At 39.7% G+C, this 19,035-nt stretch overlaps 2 protein-coding genes across 2 annotated transcripts in view; one reads left to right on the plus strand and one right to left on the minus strand.

The window, feature by feature from the left end:
* Positions 1 to 4,338, minus strand: part of LOC103106591 (uncharacterized) — a 38,784-nt gene extending 34,446 nt beyond the window's left edge. The window contains exon 1 of the mRNA XM_007491153.2: positions 4,202 to 4,338. The gene's annotated coding sequence lies outside the window, so the exon portion shown is untranslated. The remainder of the gene's footprint in view (positions 1 to 4,201) is intronic.
* Positions 4,339 to 16,384: 12,046 nt separating this feature from the next.
* On the plus strand, positions 16,385 to 18,641 carry LOC100023848 (olfactory receptor 52N1-like). The gene has a single exon (XM_001375241.4). The coding sequence runs from the start codon at positions 16,428 to 16,430 to the stop codon at positions 17,391 to 17,393; it is 966 nt and encodes a 321-aa protein (XP_001375278.3). The 5' UTR covers positions 16,385 to 16,427; the 3' UTR covers positions 17,394 to 18,641.
* The last annotated feature ends 394 nt before the right edge of the window (positions 18,642 to 19,035 follow it).

Below are 19,035 nucleotides of genomic sequence, written 5' to 3' on the forward strand. Positions count from 1 at the left end.
TTATGAGCCCTGGTCCACCCAGATAGGACTCCCCTTTTCTCCTTAATTATGAGCCCTGGTCCACCCAGATAGGACTCCCCTTTTCTCCTTAATTATGAGCCCTGGTCCACCCAGATAGGACCCTCTCTTCTCCTTAATTATGAGCCTTGGTCTACACAGTTAGGATCCCCTGTTCTCCTTTACTTAATTATGAGCTCTGGCCCTAAGCATCTTGAATACTAACAGGCAGAATTGTTCCTATGAGGCCTGAAAGGTAGGAGGAAGATGTGTTGCTGCAAGAATTTTCAGGGTCCTTGTTAGCCATTGCAAGAATAAGACAGTACAGAGGGGCAGCTGAGTTAGTTCAGTGGATTGAAAGCCAGGTCCTGGGTTCAAATATGGCCTTAGATATTTCCTAGATGTGTGAACCTGGGCAAGTCATTTAAACCCCTTTGCCTAGTCCTTACTGCTCTTCTGCCTTGGAACCAACATATAGAATTGATTCTAAAATAGAAAGTAAGGGTTAAAAAAAAAAAAGAAGAACAAGCCAGTACAGAATACAAGCAGACAAGTAAATTGTAATTTATTCATCTGCTCAAGAATAATGGATATGAATGTCTCACAGTTCCACAGATGACTATATACAGTCTCTCCTCCAGTAGCACCTATCCCAGAATTTGAGCAAGATTGTGAAAACAAGCTTAGAGAGAAATTTTAGTTGATTAGGAAAAGATACACTTTTTAGCAAAAGAAAAAAGGGTGCTTAAACTGTTACAAAAGCCTTTGGCATAAGCCATTTACAGAACCAATCTTATTCAGTTTGGTAATTAGTATATAAGTTCTTCCTACTTATCTTATTATATTGAATAAAGAACTGTGCTTGTGAGTTCCTGGGAGTTCCTTCAAAGTTTTTGAGGTTTTTCTTTGGTAACTTTAAAGTGATTATAGGAAGGGAGGTAGTAAAAGATAGTCAAGACATTTATTTAATAATAACAGAAAATATACCAAACTAAATGGTGTAAATAAACCTAAATGGAATAAATTATTTTCTTCCCTAAATTCATTTTTCATAAAGCTCATCCTATTAAATTGGATTGGGGTGGGGGTGAAAGGCAAGGGTCCTCACTGTCTCTACTTGGCCTATCCCTCTCTTCTAGAGGAGGCTAAGCTTTGGAAGGAAATTTGGAAGGAAAGAGAGAAGAGCTATTGGGAAGATATGATCTAACTGGCTCTGATTCATATTTAAAATCTCACCCCAGGCCCAAGTTTCTAGCTGATCCCCAATTAATGGGGTAGAGGAAGAGCTTGACTAAGAAATAGCTAAGGTATGACCTTGAGCAAGTCACAACCCCCCTTGCCTAGCCCTTACCACTCTTCTGTCTTGGAACCAATATACAGTATTGATTCCAAGATGGAAGGTAAGAGTTTAAATAAAAAATTGGTGAGGACTCTTTACACTCTTCCAAATAACCTTACAAATCCTCCTTTGAATAGTAGAAGGCTTATTCCCTATAGAAACTTGGAAATTAAAGAGATTGCTCATCTCCTCCTCTATGTAGGCCACAGTAGCCATGGGTATAGGAGCCAGAGTGGTAATAGTAATAGAGGAAGGGACATGCTTGTCTCTAACTTCGAGAGATGTTAGTGGAGAGGCCAGGGGAGAAAACCTTTAAAAAACCTGGGGATAACTAAGTGGCTCAATGAATGGATATCGGGCTAGGCCCAGAGACAGGAGGTTCTGGGTTCAAATATGGACTCAAAATCCTTCCTGGTTAAGCAATCCAGGGCAAGTCACTTAACCCTCATTACCTATCCCTTACTGCTCTTCTGCCTTGAACCAATACTCTCTAAGAGAGAAGGGGAATGTTTTTAAAAAAGGGTTCCCTATCAGTATAGTGCCTTATCTGCTAGGAAATGTTTTGACAGGCTTCCCACTCTACAACAGCAATCTCTTTCCCAAAAAAACAACAACAAAACACACACACAACTGTAGTTCTAAAAGAGGAAAAAAGTTCAAAATATATAAATATACTCCGCAGAATCATATTTTGCCAACTAGGCATTTTATGTGATCAACTTGGTCAATATTTTATCACAGAAGCTTGTTGCTACCACAAAAGTGTCTAGAATGGGGTCAGCTCAGTAGACATCTCAGACAAGTTCCTGTGTGACCCTGTGCTAAATCACAAGTCACTTAACCTCAAAGGTCTAGCCCTGATACAAGACAAAAGAGCTATGGGGGGGGGGGGGGGGAAAGCATTTGGAATATATCAGCATGGCAATTGAGAAAAAAAATCACGTGGTGATAGTAGAAGCTCTCAGTTATGTATCATATTACAGCTTATTTTATTTATTTTTTTAGATTGCGGTCATCATGGACCAGACAAGTTCCTAAGTCATACTCTAAAATGTGCAGTAAGAAGCTCTCAGATGGGGGATGAAGATGACCAATAGCCTAGAAGGATCAGTCCACACACACCACTATCTGGTGTAGCCAAGGGCCAAGGAAAGGCTGGCCTAGCTGTAGTCACTCTATGCCCACCCTGTTGATCTCTGATTCCCCTAAACCCCAAAAGATACTGGGTGGCTTTCCTGGACCTCAAAGTCTTCTGGGAGTAGCTCTGCCCCTGTTTCTCTGCATCCACTTTTCTAATTTTTCTCATTTCTTTCTCTAAGGCCCAATCTGGCTTTCTAGGGTCTTGAGGTTGCCCAAATCTACATCCTCAGGGAAGATGTGCTCAGACTTCCCCAGGCCTTTTACCTTCCACTGAGGCTGGTTTGGCCCTTCTGTGGGCCATGCTAATGGGGGACCCATTCAAAAATAGACAAATTTGTGACTTCTACCTTCCTTCCTCCCAAAAGTGTGAATCTTCCCCTTTTTAGGAGTAGTGGAGTCCAAGGTCTTTTCTTATCAAGGTGTGAATTTGCCTCCTCTTAAGTCTCTAGCTTTGCCTGGAGGGATTTCCAGCCCTGAAGTATCAGATCAGAAGTCAGGCCCCTGGTCTGGGACTCATCCTCGGGGTTACCTTTCTTATCCTCCACTCCCCCACTCCTGCCTTTTCCAGTGGAATCCTTCAAACACCAAATATTGTCCTTATCTTCAACATCTCCTACAGGCTCCTTCCCTGGGGCCCAAAAATACAACATAATTCCCTTATTTAACAACAAAAAACTCTGCTTTTACCAAAGTTGCTAGAACATCATCCTATAAATTTTTCTCAATGAAAATCCTTGAGAAAGCCTTGATTCTAGTCTTTTCTGTCTATACTTATCAGCTCATGTTCTGACTATTACTTGTAGGAATCAGTAAGTACTAACTAGCTTTCATCTAAGTGCTGGTATACACACAGGAAAGCCAAAATAGTCAGAAACCTGTAATTTGAGGAAGACAAAACACACAAAAGACATTCAGGCACAGACGGGATGATGCTGGACAAGTCACTCAACCCCCAATTGTCTAGCCCTTACCTCTCTTCTGCCTCGGGACCCATCAATAGAATAGATAGAAAATAAAGAAAAAATTGAAGATATAAAATTTTTCTAATTTAAATTTTATATAAAATAAATTTCATTTAAAATTTTTTTAAAAGAAACTCTTAGAATCAGTACTAACTATTGGTTCCTCAGCAAACTTCTGCTCTAATTAATTTATTCTGATCTTTTTATCTCTAACCTATTCTACTCCAATGTTTCATGTCAGCACAGATCACCCAGGATGGAGACCTACTTCCGGGCCCTGCAGAGTTCAGGTGTAGACAGTCCGCTTTGGCCTACACCGAGAATGGTCTGGTTTTTAAACCCTCCACAGAGAGGCCAGTGTAAATCCTGCTGTGTTGGGCAGCTGCTGAGCTTCTCCCCAGGGCCAGCCCCAGGACGGAGCCACACCAGGCCAGACCCTGCCTGCCCTCAAGGAGCTGAAATGCTGAGACAAACCCCAAGAGGGGGAGGGGAAGCTCCCTGCAGGGCCTGTAGGGCCTGGGCTTCAGGGAAAAGCTCCAAGTGGCCTCCCAGACGGGCCTCAGGGAAAGTCCCCAAGGCCCAAGCAGGGGCTCTAGGGCTCCCCTCCTTCTGGAACCCCAGCCAGCCCCTCACTGCTAGAGGGCAGCTTTCACTTGTCTAGAATTATTACAGCAGATTCCATACAGCCTCTGACAGACAGCCTTCTGGGGGAGGGGGAGGGGAAGGGAGGTGAAAGGAGGGGGAAGGAGGGGGAGGGACTGACCTTTCCTGGAGGCTTTCTGGCTGCCTGGGTCCTACTTGGGGCCCTCCTCCTCTTCCTGGGACTCAGGCTCCTTCCTCAGGAGGCCTCAGCAGCCTCTAGGACTCCTCACTGTAGCTTTATGCAACTGAGCTGAGCCAGCCTCTCCCTTTTATAACAAGTGCAGAGGGCGGGACTCAGACTCTCTAGCCTTGGGCTCTGATTGAGTGGGGGGGCGGGGAGGAGGGCCTGCCTGGTTCACAATCACTTCTGATTGTTGGATACAATCAAAACAAGCTTCTCCACCTAGGCTCCAGCCCCACCGGGCTTCTCCCACAGCCTGAGCAGCAGAGGAAACTTTCTGCCTTCCTGGGATTTCCTTTTGACCGTGGCAAGTCTGCAAATGAGATTGCAGGGATGGGTGGGAGCAGCAGGGAAGGTCTTTTTTATTAGTGCCTCTGGAGTACTAGGGAGGCAGGGAAGGTTCCAGTGAGGGGGCGGGCCGGCTCTGCAAGCCTCAGAGCAGCTGGGGGAGCCTCTGTAGGCCTCCTTTAGGGAGAGGGGAGAGGGCCTGCCTCTGGGGGGGCGGGGGGCTGTCAGGAGCAAAGGAAATACTCTTGGTAAAAGGTGTCTGTTAAGGAAATTTTTAATTTTTTTATTATTTAGAACTCTAGGTCATTCCTTTGGCAAATTTTGCTTATCTAAAAGTCTGTGTTCCTTTAGGAAAACCTCCCTGGGATGTGAAAATTTACTTGAGGTCTTAAACTTTCCTTAGATAAGAAGCTGGAGGAAGCATCTCCTCTGTCCTTGACTCTTGGATGACTTGAAAATCCTCCTCCTTGACAAACTTGTGAACCCTCTACAAGTAGCTTAATCTCTAACCTAATTTACAGTTTATTTGAAGAGATTTGTTGGGGGGGAGGATTTATGAAATTATAACTTTTTAAATTTTTGTTCAACTTTTATGACATTGAAAGAAACATGGAATTATGGATCGATTTCTTCTTTCTTTTTTAGGGTTTCTCATTCCTTTATCAGAGTTCTAAAGTCTTTCAACATTGATTAACTAAGTATTAAATAAATACTTAGTAAATCCATTGACTCATTAACACCTTGGTGCTTAGCTCTGAGCCCCTTCATAGTACAGAACATTAAATGAATAGCTTGCTAGAGAAATAAAAAAACAACAAAAACTGTACCTTGTGAAAACGTGTTAATCTAGGGATCCCCAGTTTATTTAGTTGGGAGGTAGAAACCTTGTTCACAGGAGAGGTTTCCCCCAGAGGGAAGGTCCCACTTCTCCAGACAATAGACATCCACTTCAGCTTTGGTGCAGTAGGTAGGGCGTCAGTCTTGTAAACTGAAGGTCTCCAGTTCGATCCTTGGAAGGAGTTTGTGATAAACTGGGAAAGTCTTCTGGAGACAAAAGAGCTACTTGACTTTGGATGCGGTCTACCTCCCACCTGAAGTGGGTGTCTATTTCCCTCTGGGGGAAACCTCTCCTGTGAACAAGGTCAAAACCTGGGGTTTCTACCTCCCGACTAAATAAACTGGGCAATCTCTCTAGATTTCCACATTGACACCTTCCTTTGAGTTCACAAAATCAGAGGAACCATTATAACCCAAGCTAAAGTTCTCCAGCCCAAAAGTGACTCACAGGGAGATGACACACATACCAAAAAGGTAATAATAAATAATTAAAAAATAAAAAAAGATAATAATAATAATAATAAGCAAGAGAGCTTAGTACAGACTTTCCTTATTGATCTGATTTATTGCCTGGGTTGTCTGAGAAGGTTTTGTCTTTGAATGAAATTTGGATTTCTAGATCACATCTTATAATATAGATATCATATTTCTGACCAGACATAGACTAGACCTAACCAAAACCAAAAATAATGTGTTTGGGGGACAACTAGGGAGCTCAGTGGATTGAAAGCTAGACCTAAAGACCTAGAGGTCCTGTTTTCAAATCTGTCTTCAAATACTTGTTAGTTGTGCAACCCTGGGCATTTGTCTAGCCCTTACTGTTCCCTCCCTTGGAACCAATACACAGTATTGATTCTAAGACAGAAGGAAAGGGTTTATCACTAAGAAAGGGTAACTTGTTACTGGGTCAAAATGATAGAATTTTTGGAGGAATGCCACTATTCCAGTGTATTCTATCCAGGAGAAATAACTGAAAATAGATTTCAGTTGCTTCGGAAGAAACAATATTTCTTGGAGTAAATGCTTCAGGGGATGTCATTCTAGGAGGGATGGGTGATGAAATCCAGAGAAACAATTCTGATAAGGACAAAAATGGGAATTTGTCTACAGAAATGAATATGGATGCATAGGAAACTCACTCGATATCAATTTTATTTTATGGATAGAAAAAGGAAGCAGCCCAAAATAAAAGATGATATAACATGATACAGTCCTATAAAAATTAGTATTAAAAATGCTAAAACTCAGAATCAGCTGCACTATCAAGGGAAGCTAAGGACAACAGATTCCCCTCCCCCCTTTTAAAAGATATATCAGGATAAATGGGGGATCAAAAGATGGATAGAAACTTTACATGGGGTGAAGGGACCAATGGATCTACTGATAATAGACAAAAGGAAGAATTGATCAATTTTCATCCTTTCCACCACCCCCCCCATTAGAAAAGTGAATGGCTTTTTCTACTGGAAATGAAATGTTATTGTTCATTCTTAGTTTTCAAAGAGGACCAATGATGTCTTGACTTGCACTGAATTGAATTTAAGGGAGGCAGAATTATAGAAAGTCATCAGTTTTACTTTTTCTTCCAGTCATCACAATCTAGTGGCGAGATGAAAGTCAATATAACTGCTGATGCAGTGGATGATTTTGACATCTTGGATGTCTGAGCGATTGCCTCAGCTGCCTCCAAGTCTGTTGGAACAAATTGTTCCAACCAGGAGAAGTTGGAGGACTGTAGGCTATCCTCAACCTGGTTTAGCCCATTTGCTGAGATAGTTTCCCTGGATGTAGCCACTGTGCATGCTATGGCTTCTTGGAGTCATAGACAAGAGCTGGGGGGCAGGTGGACACCAAAGGAGGAAAAGCAGCCCTGGAAAGGGTCTGGCAAGCCCTCACACTAAAGGTTCTAGTCCTTCCTGAATACCCCCCACAAATTAAATGAATGGAACAATATTCAATAAAAGCTAATTTGAGAAAGAAGATACTAGTAATGAGAGGATCAGAAAAGACATTATGTAGAAGGTGGGTTTTGAGCTGGGTCTTGAAGGAAGAGAGAGATTCTGTAAAGAAGAGTTGAAGAGGGAACTCATTCCAAGGATGATGGGAGGACCAGTGAAAAGGCATGGAGATGTGGGAAATGGTCACAATCACTTTATTAACATTGAAATATCGATTGCATTTTAATATTTTTCTCCTAATTTAACACATATAAGAAATTGATAAGGGAATCTATCAGAAAGTTTTAGTGCTTTTGTTCGTTAAGGTTGGAATGACCCAAAACTGAGAACTGAGAGTGCAAGATTGGCAAAATGACAAAGGAACAAGGGATTAGCAGAAAGAATATGGTTGAATTTGACCAAGTATCAAAATGGGGAAAGGAAGAGTATGTAGTTAGTGTAGGGATAATGGCTTAGGAAAGAACTGAGGGTTTAAGGGACTGGAGACCAAGGTATGAATAACAAAAAGTTTTTAAGGAAGAGGGAAGAGTGGGATGCTAATGGACTGTGATTAGATAAAAGAAGTGATTAATGATGAGATTAATGGTTTAAGGCATCATTGTGTGTGACTGAGGTAAGGTGGAAAAGGGAGTCCTGTGAAAAAAGTAAGGTGAAGAACTATGAAATTGGGTGTTAAAGGGAGAATCAATATGAAGTTGAAGGTCCCCAGGATAAGGACAGGAGGTGGAGAAGAGAGAAAGATTATAATCCAAGCAGCCTCCCAGATGGGACCACAAAGTATCATCCTCTTTCAGGAGAGGAAATCTTAGAATTGCACAAATAAAATATAATGTGTCTAGGATAAAAAGGGAATCTGATCAAATGGGAAAAAAAAAATCTTAGTGTCATATTTCTCTGATAAGATTTTGGTATCTGATATATGTAAATAATTAACATTATTTATTTCCCAATAGATAGATAAATGGTCTAGAGACATGAACTCAGAGTGTTTAAAAGAAATGTATGAGAACAGCTCTGTGGCTTAGTGGATTGAAAGCTAGACCTAGACACAAGAAGTCCTGGGTTTAAATCTGACCTTGTATTTCCTTCATGACCCTCAAGTCACTTAACCCCTATTGCCTAGCCCTACTACTCTTTTGCCTTGGAACCAATACACTGTATTGAGTCTAAGATAGAAGGAAATGGTTTGTTTAAAAAAGAAAAAGAAAAGAAAATGTTAACAAAGAATTCTGACAATCACTAATAAAGAAATGCACATCAGAACAACCCTTAGATTTTACCTCATACCTTGCAAATTTGCCAGAAGCTAAAAGATGTCATTAATCAGTAGTGGAATGTTGTTGGAAAATAGACTCCCTGATTCATTCATAGAGAGCTGGTTTGTGAGTTAGTGAAATATTTTGTAAAGCAATGTGTAATTATGCAAAGAGACCAAAATGTCCTTTTCCTTTGAATAAGAGATTCTGCTGTTGATGAGATATATCCCAATGATTTCATTAATAAAAAGAAAGATTACATAAAAACCAAAAATGTTTATAATTTTTTTTTGTGGTAGGAAAGACATGGAAATAAAGTATATGCCCATTGATTAATTGGCTTTATTTTTCTTTAAACCCTTTGTATTGGTTCCAAGACAGAAGGGGGCTAATTAGACTCAACTGACTAGCCCAGGGTCATATAGCTAGAAAATGTCTGAGGTCACATTTGAACCCAAGAACTGCTATCTCCAGGCCTGGCTTTGTATCCATTGAACCACCTGACTGCCCTGATTAATTTGGCTTTTCCTGACCAAAAAAAATTGTGGAACATGAATGCAATGTTGTACGAATGGAGAAGCAAGATTAATATAAAGAAGTATAAAAAGTTTTTCATGAACTCATGCAAAATGAAATAAGCAAAGCCTGGAAAACAGTATATTCACAATAACTACAACACATAAACATTAAAACATAGCGCCATTAACAGTGGAAATGGAATATTGTAAAATTGCAAAGAACAAGCTTGACCCAAAAGAAGGGATATAAGAAAATGCTTTCATCTGCTCCTTTTCAGAGTCCACTGGTGTGAACTAGTTCAAAAGAATCTGGTGTGAGCTTAGCACGGATTTATGGATAGATCTGGGATCTAGAATGTCTTATTCCACATCTGCAAATGAGACTGCAATTTCTGTATTTGTAGGGAATAGCATGGTTGTGACTGAGAAAGCATTTTTCTTTTCTTTCTTTTTTAAATCCTTTCTTTGCCTTAGTGACCACTCTAAGACAGAAGAGCGAGGATTCAGCAAATGGGGTTAAGTGACTTGTCCAGGAACACATAACTAGAAAGTATCTGAGACTAGATTTTGAATCCAGAACCTCCCAACTCTGGGCCCAGGGCTCTGTCTACTGAGCCACCTAACTGTGCCAACCCCCCCCCCCCTTTTTTGAGAAAGCACTTTTTCCTTTTATATTAAGAGAGGTATTTTGGTTTAGAGTTATAACTCTTTATTATACATAAGATATTTGCAGGCTAGGATTACAATTCCCTTTTGTGGATTAGATTAAAAACAAAACAAAACAACTCAAAATACTTTTTCTGGTTTCTCTGGGACATGAGAGTCCTAACCATGATCAGGAGGTTTGCATTAGCTTAATCTGAGTATGTTTAGCTCCTGTTTCTCCATATATTTAGTAAGCAAAATATATTCATCAATAGCAAGAAAACAAGGAGCAAAAATAGTCATTGGAGAAGTGGTTCAAATTTTGTTTAAGTGAAAAAAAAACACAGAAGGATTTAGAGTAATGAAATTAAATCACAACTCAGTGGAAAGACTTAGATGAACTGATGCAACATGAAGTGAGCAGAACCAGGAGACTGTATATAAAAATATATACATCTTCTAAATAACGCAGAGGATTGACTAAGGTGATGGTTCTTAAGGTTGCTCCCATATCTAGAGCATGGATTATATGATCCTGTTTTAAGTTCAAAGTCATTATCAAAATAGCAATTTCCTCTACTATTTCTTCCATCTTTTAAAGAATGAAATGGGCTCCATCTCAGCTCTACCACTAATACCTGTCAAGCAATTCACTAAACTTTTCTTTTAAACCCTTATATTTCTGTCTTAGAATTAATAGTGTATATTGGTTCCAAGGCAGAAGAGCAGTAAGGGCTGGACAATGCGGGTTAAGTGACTTGCCCAGAATCACAACTAGGAAGTGTCTAAGGCCAGATTTGAACCCAGGAACTCCCATCTCTGGGCCTGGCTCTTGTTCTACTGAGCCACCCAGCTGCCTCTCACTAAATTTTTCTGATCATCACTTTCCTCATTTATTGAATAAATTGAATGAGTCATCTCCTCCATCTGACAGCTTTGGTGTGAGGACTCAATAATTTAATGTGAGGTATCAGAGTACTCCTTTTTCTATCCATATACCCACAATGGTCATTATTGCTGCTATGGGAAGGCAGAAGAGAAACCAAAATCCTAATCATTGCTTATGAAGAATTTTTTTTTCTTAGATTTTAAATAGATTCTGACCCCAAATCCCTCTTGGTTCTTGACACAATAGATATGCACCAAGAACAATTGAGCCATGGAGATATCCTGGGAAAAACACATTTGAGCCCATAGAGATTGGGCATATCAATTCTGACTTCCCCCTTCCCCCTTTAGTAAAAAATAGCAATTGGGACATTGCTTTCCTTTGGGGTAGTGAGGAAACCTGGAATAAACAATATGTATCCCCAGAGTATCAGTGTCCCCACAGGCCCCATCTCTAGGGAAGGGATTTTTTTTGCCTTCTTTAGTCTTGGAGCATCTCATAGCCCTGACTCAAGTATGCCCTGGGCATGTGCAAAGGCCCCCCATTTTATCCTCTGATACTTTCAGTGTGAGTTGATTTTTTGAGTTTGAGGTTCTATCTCATTCAATTATGGTCCATCTGGCCTTGAAGTCATTATGTGATGGAGTAGGGAAAAGGGTTGGTTCTGTTGCATCTTCCTCTGCCATCATAAAAAGCACAATCAATCCTGTTATGTGAAGGCTCTCAGAGGTTAGTAGAAAATTTTGCTTTTGCTACAGCTAGTCTGTGTTTTGGGATAGAACAGGACAAACCAGAATGAGAAGGATTTTGGAAAGACTTTAGAACAGAACATTATAAAGTTATCTTCCCTCTATATTGCCCCCAGCACAGGTGAGCCAATCCTGCCAGAGAGTAACAGGTGAGGAAAGTTCCCCTGGCCTTTGTCTACTCGAACGTTGAGGAGTTTATCTTTGACAGTTAAAGAGCTTATATTTATTATTCCTGAAGTCTAGTTGTTTAGAAAACAGTATTTCTGACTCTTGTTTCTTTTTTACCTTCTACATCCAGTCTTCTCAATTCTGCATTAGGTCAAGGATTTGTAAATTCATTAACTTGATTAAACACTACAGTAGATCATGACTCTTTTATGCCACAGCATAGAATCTGAGAAGTTGCTAAGAAGAATTATTTTTCCTTCTTATCACCTGAGAGCCCAGTGCCTTGTGCTAAGCTTCTCAATAGTGAACTAGGATGATTCTGGAAGAAGTTCACAGACCACCACTGGAGTAGAAACTCCTTTCTCTTAGTAGGACATAATGTGAATAATTTTATTCTTTAGGAATAGATTTTAAGAATTCAAGGCTATTGTAAAGCATGGAGGAATGCCTTAGTGGAACTCAGACAGGACTCTAGCATATACTTTATCTTTTTATTGAGACTCCAATATTTTTCTGGGAAATTTCTTGGAAAATTCAGATTTTCAGTGCTATTTGCCTATACTGTTATAATAGCCTCTGGATTTTTTGAATCTGTATTTTTCCAGTTATATTCCACTATCAAAATTGTGGCCAGATGAACACTTCTTAGGCAAAGTTCTGCTCATATCAGTCCTCTGCCCAAAAATATCAATGGCTCACAACTGTCTAACCACCCCCCCTCCAAAAAAATCCCAAACCCAACAATAACAATAACAACAATACAAACATCTTGGCTTGGCATTCAGGGAGGGCTCTTCATAATATGACCACAACTTTAATTTCCAATCTTATTTTATAATTTAAAATATTTTTATTTTAAAATATTTTTCCATGTTTACATGATTCGTTGCCTTTCCTTTCATTGCTTCTTTCCTCCTCCCTCCCAGAGGCGACAAGCAATTCTACTGGGTTGTACAAATATTATCACTTGATACCTATTTCCATATTATTTATTTTTGCTAGAGCGATTTTTAAAAACCTAAACCCCAAATCACATACCCATCTTATAATAATTTTTCATCTCATCTCTCGTACTTCCCAAAATAAACAGCTCTTGATTTCCCGTATTCCTAACTTTTCTAACCTTGCTTATTCTATGCTCTAGGTCTAGAATTTTCTTCCTCTAGGTCATTTCTACCTGTTGGCAATCTGTCCATTCTTTTGGATCCTCACCAAATACTTCCTTTCCTTCAAAGTCTTTGCTGACCCTCAAAGTCAAAGACCAACCAAACAAAAATTATCAGACCTCCCTTGACCTGTCATAGCACTTTGCTTATGATTCTCATCTGCACTTTCCCCTTAGTCATACCCATCCCTCCCAATGATTCTGAACTCCTAGAGGTATCATTCAAACCTATCTCTTACCACCCCCTTCCTTATTCCCATTCCCCACAACACATTCCCCCCCAATATCCCACTCTAAAGTTGCTCATCTATTCCACTGTATTCCCTGGAATTCCTGTCCCATAGGCTAGGAACTTGTTTTCATTTTAATATTTTTCTTTTCCTTCTCCTTCCATCTTCTGGCTATTTCTGAATAACATAGCCTCCCTGGTCTCCCTTTCCAGAATTGGCCACACTTTTCCTCATTCTCCTTGATTCACTGGTCAAGGGAAAAGAATTGGAATATTCCTTGCTCCTTCCTGAGAATTCCTGATTCTCCCTCTACTATCCTTACTGTAATTTCTTCTCTAAGTTTCACTCAATCCATATCTACCACCCAATCAAAATTCTGATACCTCATGACCCCTAAAAACACCCCCCTTTCTTCAATGACTTTGATTCCTTGCTCATAGTATTTCTTTCCTCCTCCACTCCTGACCTGATAGTAGGGATTTGCTTCATTTTTCATACTGATACTCCTTCAACATCCCAACTTCATAAATCATTTCTCATTTTACAGGACCTACCCCTCCACTCTATCTCTGTTATCTCCTACAAATGTTTATGAACTCAGAAAATCCCCTTATCTAATTATTATGCAGTGCCATTCCATCTATCCCTCTGCCTTGCAAATCTAAACACTGTTCCTCCATGCTTTGGCCTTGAATCCCTCCACTGTTCAGTTCTTTCTCAGGCCACAGTCCACATTTTTTCTCCCTTTTTCATCTTGCTTCTTCGATGAACCAGTTCAACACTACACTTTCTTAGAGCCTTGACCTCTTATTGTTTGTTGATTTTCTGCAAAGTCTCAGCCTTGGATCCCTCCCTCCATCAGCAGCCATCTCTATTATGTGAGGAGATATTAGCTGTGTGACCCTAAGAAAGTCATTTAACCCTGTTTGCCTCAGTTTCCTTATCTATAAAATGAGTAGAAGGAAATACAAGCCACTCCAATATTTTTGCTAAGAAAACTTCAAGTGGGGTCAGAAAGAGTCAAACTGGACTGAAATGACTGAACAACAAAGCTGGAAAAAATAAAGAAACTACTGACTGGATTATAACAAATTCAAGTCAAAACAAACAGGGTCATAACAAATTTGTTTTATAATTTCATCGGGGGCCCTCATTGCTGCAAAGTAATTATTTTACCCTTCCCTAATTAAATCACTAACCTATTACCACAACAGTAATTCCAAATTTTTTCATCCTTCCTCAAACCTGAGGAATTTTTTTCAATTTTTCAAATTTTACTGGGAAAAAAGATGCCATTTGTGGAAAGCTTCTTCTCATTGATACTATCTTCTCTCTAGGCTCTCATGACATTACTGTTTCTTCATTCTCCTCCCACTTTATAATTGGTCCTTTTTGGGTGGGGGGTGGCAAGTCACTCATCTCTATTGCCTAGCCCTTACTTCTCTTCCATCTTGAAACCAATTCTTAATATCCATTCCAAGAAAGAAGGTAAACCCTTTTATAAAGCCATTTTAAACAAAGCAAATAGTTAACAAAAGAAAAAAGACAGAAAAAGAATATCTTACTTCATATTATTTCAAAAAGAGGAAAAAAGATGGGGTAACAAAGCCAACATGATCAACAATTAAGGTGGGTTTTTTTGTTTGTTGTTGTTTTCTTTTTTTCTGACTAACCCCCTTTTAATCTTCTTTGTTGAATCTTTATCCAGGCCATAGAAATCAACCTTTGGTTTCCACACAGAGCTTTATTCTGGGATCTATTCTCTTCCCTCTTCACATTATTTCACTTGATGATTTCACTGGCTCCCACAGATTCATTTATCATCTCCAAGCTAATGATTGGCAGTTGTAGTTATCTAGTAACCATCTCTCTGCTGACTTCTAGTCTTTCTTCTCCAACTGCCTATCTGTCATCTCAAAATGGGCATCCCTTAGACATCTTGAACTCAAAATATCCAAATCTGAACTCATTTCTCTCCCAACAAACCCTTTCTTCTTCCTAACTTCCCTATTAATGTTAAAGGCACCACCATTCTCCCATAGGTCTATTTTCAACATGTGTGTATCACTCACCAGTCACCAAGGATCTCAGTCTAGGTATCATCCTCCATCCCTCTGTTCCTCACTCCTTCTCATTAGCCACATCCAACCTATTGCCAAGGCTTGACAATTTTCCCTTTGTAACATCTCTCTGTCTATAGACACTCTTCTCTCTTCTGACATAACCAGCCCTATTGATTGATCCTGCCAAGTCTCTCCCCATTCCAGTTCCTCCTCCATTCACCTGCCAAAAATTACTTTTCTAAAGCACAGGCCCTGCCTGTTCCCTTCTCAATAAACTTCACTGGCTCCCTATCATCTCCAAGATCAAATATAAAATCTTTTCTTAGGAGTTCAAAGCCCTTTAGAATTTGTCTTTCCCCCTGCCTTTCCTGTCTTCTTAAGTCCTTATACCTGGCCTTCTTGCTGTTCCTTGAACAAGACCCTTCATTCCCTTACCCTGGGCATTTTAACTGACTGTCCCAAAGTCCTGGAATTCTCTCTCCTGATATCTCCCGGTCTCTTTGGCTTCCTTCAAGTCCCAGCCCAAATCCTACCATCTAGGGGAAGCCTGTCCCTACCATTCTTAATTCCAGTTTTTTCCTTCCATTGATTATCTTCAATTTGTCAGATATAATATATATTTATATATTGTATAATTGAAAATCTGTTACCCTAAAAAGAACTACATTTCCCAGGAGCCCACTGACTTCTCATCATTATGTACTTCCTGTAGATAGGGGATATTAGATGGGGATGTGGAAGGTCCCACCTCTTTACTTCCAATCCCAAGCTTGGTGGTGGTAAGGCAGGTGTTTGAACTGGCTGATCAGCCATGGGCACGTGGTTTTTACTTTGTATCTTCTTTATTCCTTGATTTCTAATGATCATTAATAAACTTCATAAAATATAATATTTTTATTGAGATATAATTACAATTTTACAATATATCCTATATATCTTCATTTTAGTGCTTTCCTTCTATGTATTATCTTCACTTTTGGAGATAGTCAATAGAAAGAAAGGACTAGAATTAAGATATCTATATATAATATATATCTCCATATATAAAGATATGTGCAGGCTATATTTAATATTTATACATTCATTCAATATCACCTGCATATAATTTGTTTTTACATATTCCTTTGCATATTATCTCATTCACTAGACTGGGAACTATTTGAGAGCAGAGACAAGTCTTTTACATGTTTCTGTATCCTCAGATCTTATTACATTGCCTGCCACATAGTGGATGCTTAATAAATGTTTACTGACTGACTGATTCATAGAGTATACTGTATTATAGCTACTTTTTCATGTGTTACATGCAGTTAACAGGAGGTCTTTAGCTTCCTCTTTTCTTTCCATTTGTAGAGACTGTTCTGTTTTGGGCCATATATCATGACATTCTGGGTACAAGCATGTCAGTTCCAAATACCAGCAGCTTGACCCCAAGCTCATTCATCCTCAATGGCATTCCAGGGCTGGAAGCAGCACATGGATGGATCTCCCTCCCATTCTGCACCATGTACGTCATTGCCATCACAGGGAACTTTGGCCTCATGTATCTCATCTACTCTGAGGACGCTCTGCATCGGCCCATGTACATCTTCCTGGCCCTGCTCTCCTTCACAGATGTGCTTATGTGCACAAGCACCCTGCCCAACACACTCTTTATCTTTTGGTTCAACCTCAAGGAGATTGACTTCAATGCCTGCTTGGTTCAAATGTTCTTTGTCCATACCTTCACAGGGATGGAGTCTGGGATGCTCATGCTCATGGCCCTTGACCGCTACGTGGCCATCTGCTTCCCACTGCGCTATGGTACCATTCTCACCAACCCCATCATCGCCAAGGCTGGGCTCCTTACTTTCCTTAGAGGTGTGATGCTGGTCATTCCCTTTGCTTTCCTCACCAAGAGGTTGCCCTACTGCCGAGGGAATCTCATCCCCCATACTTACTGTGACCACATGTCTGTGGCCAAGGTGTCCTGCGGTAACATAAAGATCAATGCTGTATATGGCTTAATGGTTGCCCTTCTCATTGGGGGCTTTGACATCCTCTGTATCACCATCTCCTACACCATGATCCTCAAAGCAGTGGTCAGCCTGAAATCCGCAGATGCCCGACAGAAGGCCTTTGGAACTTGCACAGCGCACCTCTGTGCCATTGTCATCACTTACGTCCCAGCTTTCTTTACCTTCTTCACTCACCGCTTTGGAGGCCACACCATACCACCACACATCCATATCATTATGGCCAATCTCTATCTGCTCCTGCCCCCCACTATGAACCCCATTGTCTATGGGGTAAAGACCAAGCAGATTCGGAATTGTGTCATTAGATTCTTCTTTCAGAAAAAAGATGCTTCCTCTCAAAGCATTTGAGGAACTTCTTTAAAATGACAATCAAAGAGGGCAGCTGGGTAACTCAGTGGATTGAGAGCCAGGCCTAGAGATGGAAGGTCCTAGATTCAAATTGGACCTCAGACACTTCCCAGCTGTGTGACCCTGGGCAAGTCACTTAACCTCCATTGCCTAGCCCTTACAACTCTTCTGCCTTGGAGCCAATACACAGTATTGACTCCAAGAAGGATGGTAAGGGTCCTAAAATAAAATAAATAAATAAAAATAAAATAAAATGACAATCAAAGAATTGTTTGTCAGCTCCAGGAGTGGGGAAGGAAAGAAGAGAGGGAGGCAGAATGGATCATATCACTTTGGAAAACTAATGTGGAAATGTGTTATTAAAAAATAATAATTTTAAAAATAATAAAATAAATTGAAATAAAAAAAAACAAAATGCCAATCAAATACTGAATGTTGTTATTACATGTAAGGGGGAAAACAAAATATCCTTGAATAAAAAATACCAATCAAAGGGAAAATAATACATTCTATACATATAGATTATACTTTAGAGGAAAAAACAAACAAAACTTAATATCTGTCATGTCATATGATCTTTCATAATAACCCTGTAAGGAAATCAGAACAAGGATGAGCATCATTTTACAGATGAGCATAAAAATGCTTGAGAAGTTTGATGGTATGCCCAAAGAGAGTATCTTCTAATTAATGGTACAATTGAGACTAAAAGCCATATATTCTGTTTGTAACTCCAATGTCCTTTTCACTATCACACTCTCTTTCAGACAGATTGAGGCTATCACCTGAGTAAGGCATGGTCCCAAGTCTTACAAGATCCTTCCTGTGATGTGAGATTTATGTTAAGATACAGACTTCTGCTACTTCTGTTCCTTTTAGAAAAACAAACAAAAAAACAAAAAAACCAGGGAACACAGAACATTCTGAGTATCCCAATGGAAACATGCCTTTTTACTATGTGGAAAAGGTCCACTGTGGGCTCAGCTTCTTTCTTGTGGAGGTTCTTTGATTAGAAAAGCTTCAGCTTCAGAGCTAAACTATTATTATCAAAACAAGGGTCCAAGAAAACCCTAAAGGATTCATGATGAAAAATGCTATCCACAGCTAAGAAGGAACTGTTGGAATCTGATCACAGACCAAAGCAAATCAATCATCTGTCACTTTATTTCCTTCATGAGTTTTTTGTTGTATGTGTGATGTATTAGCCATGACATGGAGACTATCAAAATATATATTGCATGAAAACACTGGTTGGTATAACCTATATTGGATTATTTACCACCTCATGGAGGAGGGATAGGGAGGGAAGGAGAGAATCTGAATTGCAAAATGTCAGAAAACAATTGTCAAAAATTATTTATACATATAATTGGAAAAAAAGAAAATTGAATTTAAAAACAAAAGAAAAGTTTCAGTCTTTATTGACTCTTCTATTTTACCCATAATTTTTGTTATTTGATCAACTCTTCATGATCCTCTCTAGGGTTTTCTTGGCAAAGATACTGGAGTGGTTTGCATTTCCTTTCTCTTTCTCATTTTACAGATGAAGAAAAAGTGGAAAACAAGATCAAGTGACTTGCCCAAGTTCACACAGATAGTAAGTGTCTGAGGCCAGAGTTGAGCTCAAGAAGATGAATCTTCT

This window comes from Monodelphis domestica, chromosome 4 (assembly GCF_027887165.1).
Source record: "Monodelphis domestica isolate mMonDom1 chromosome 4, mMonDom1.pri, whole genome shotgun sequence".
Classification (NCBI taxonomy): Eukaryota; Metazoa; Chordata; class Mammalia; order Didelphimorphia; family Didelphidae; genus Monodelphis; species Monodelphis domestica.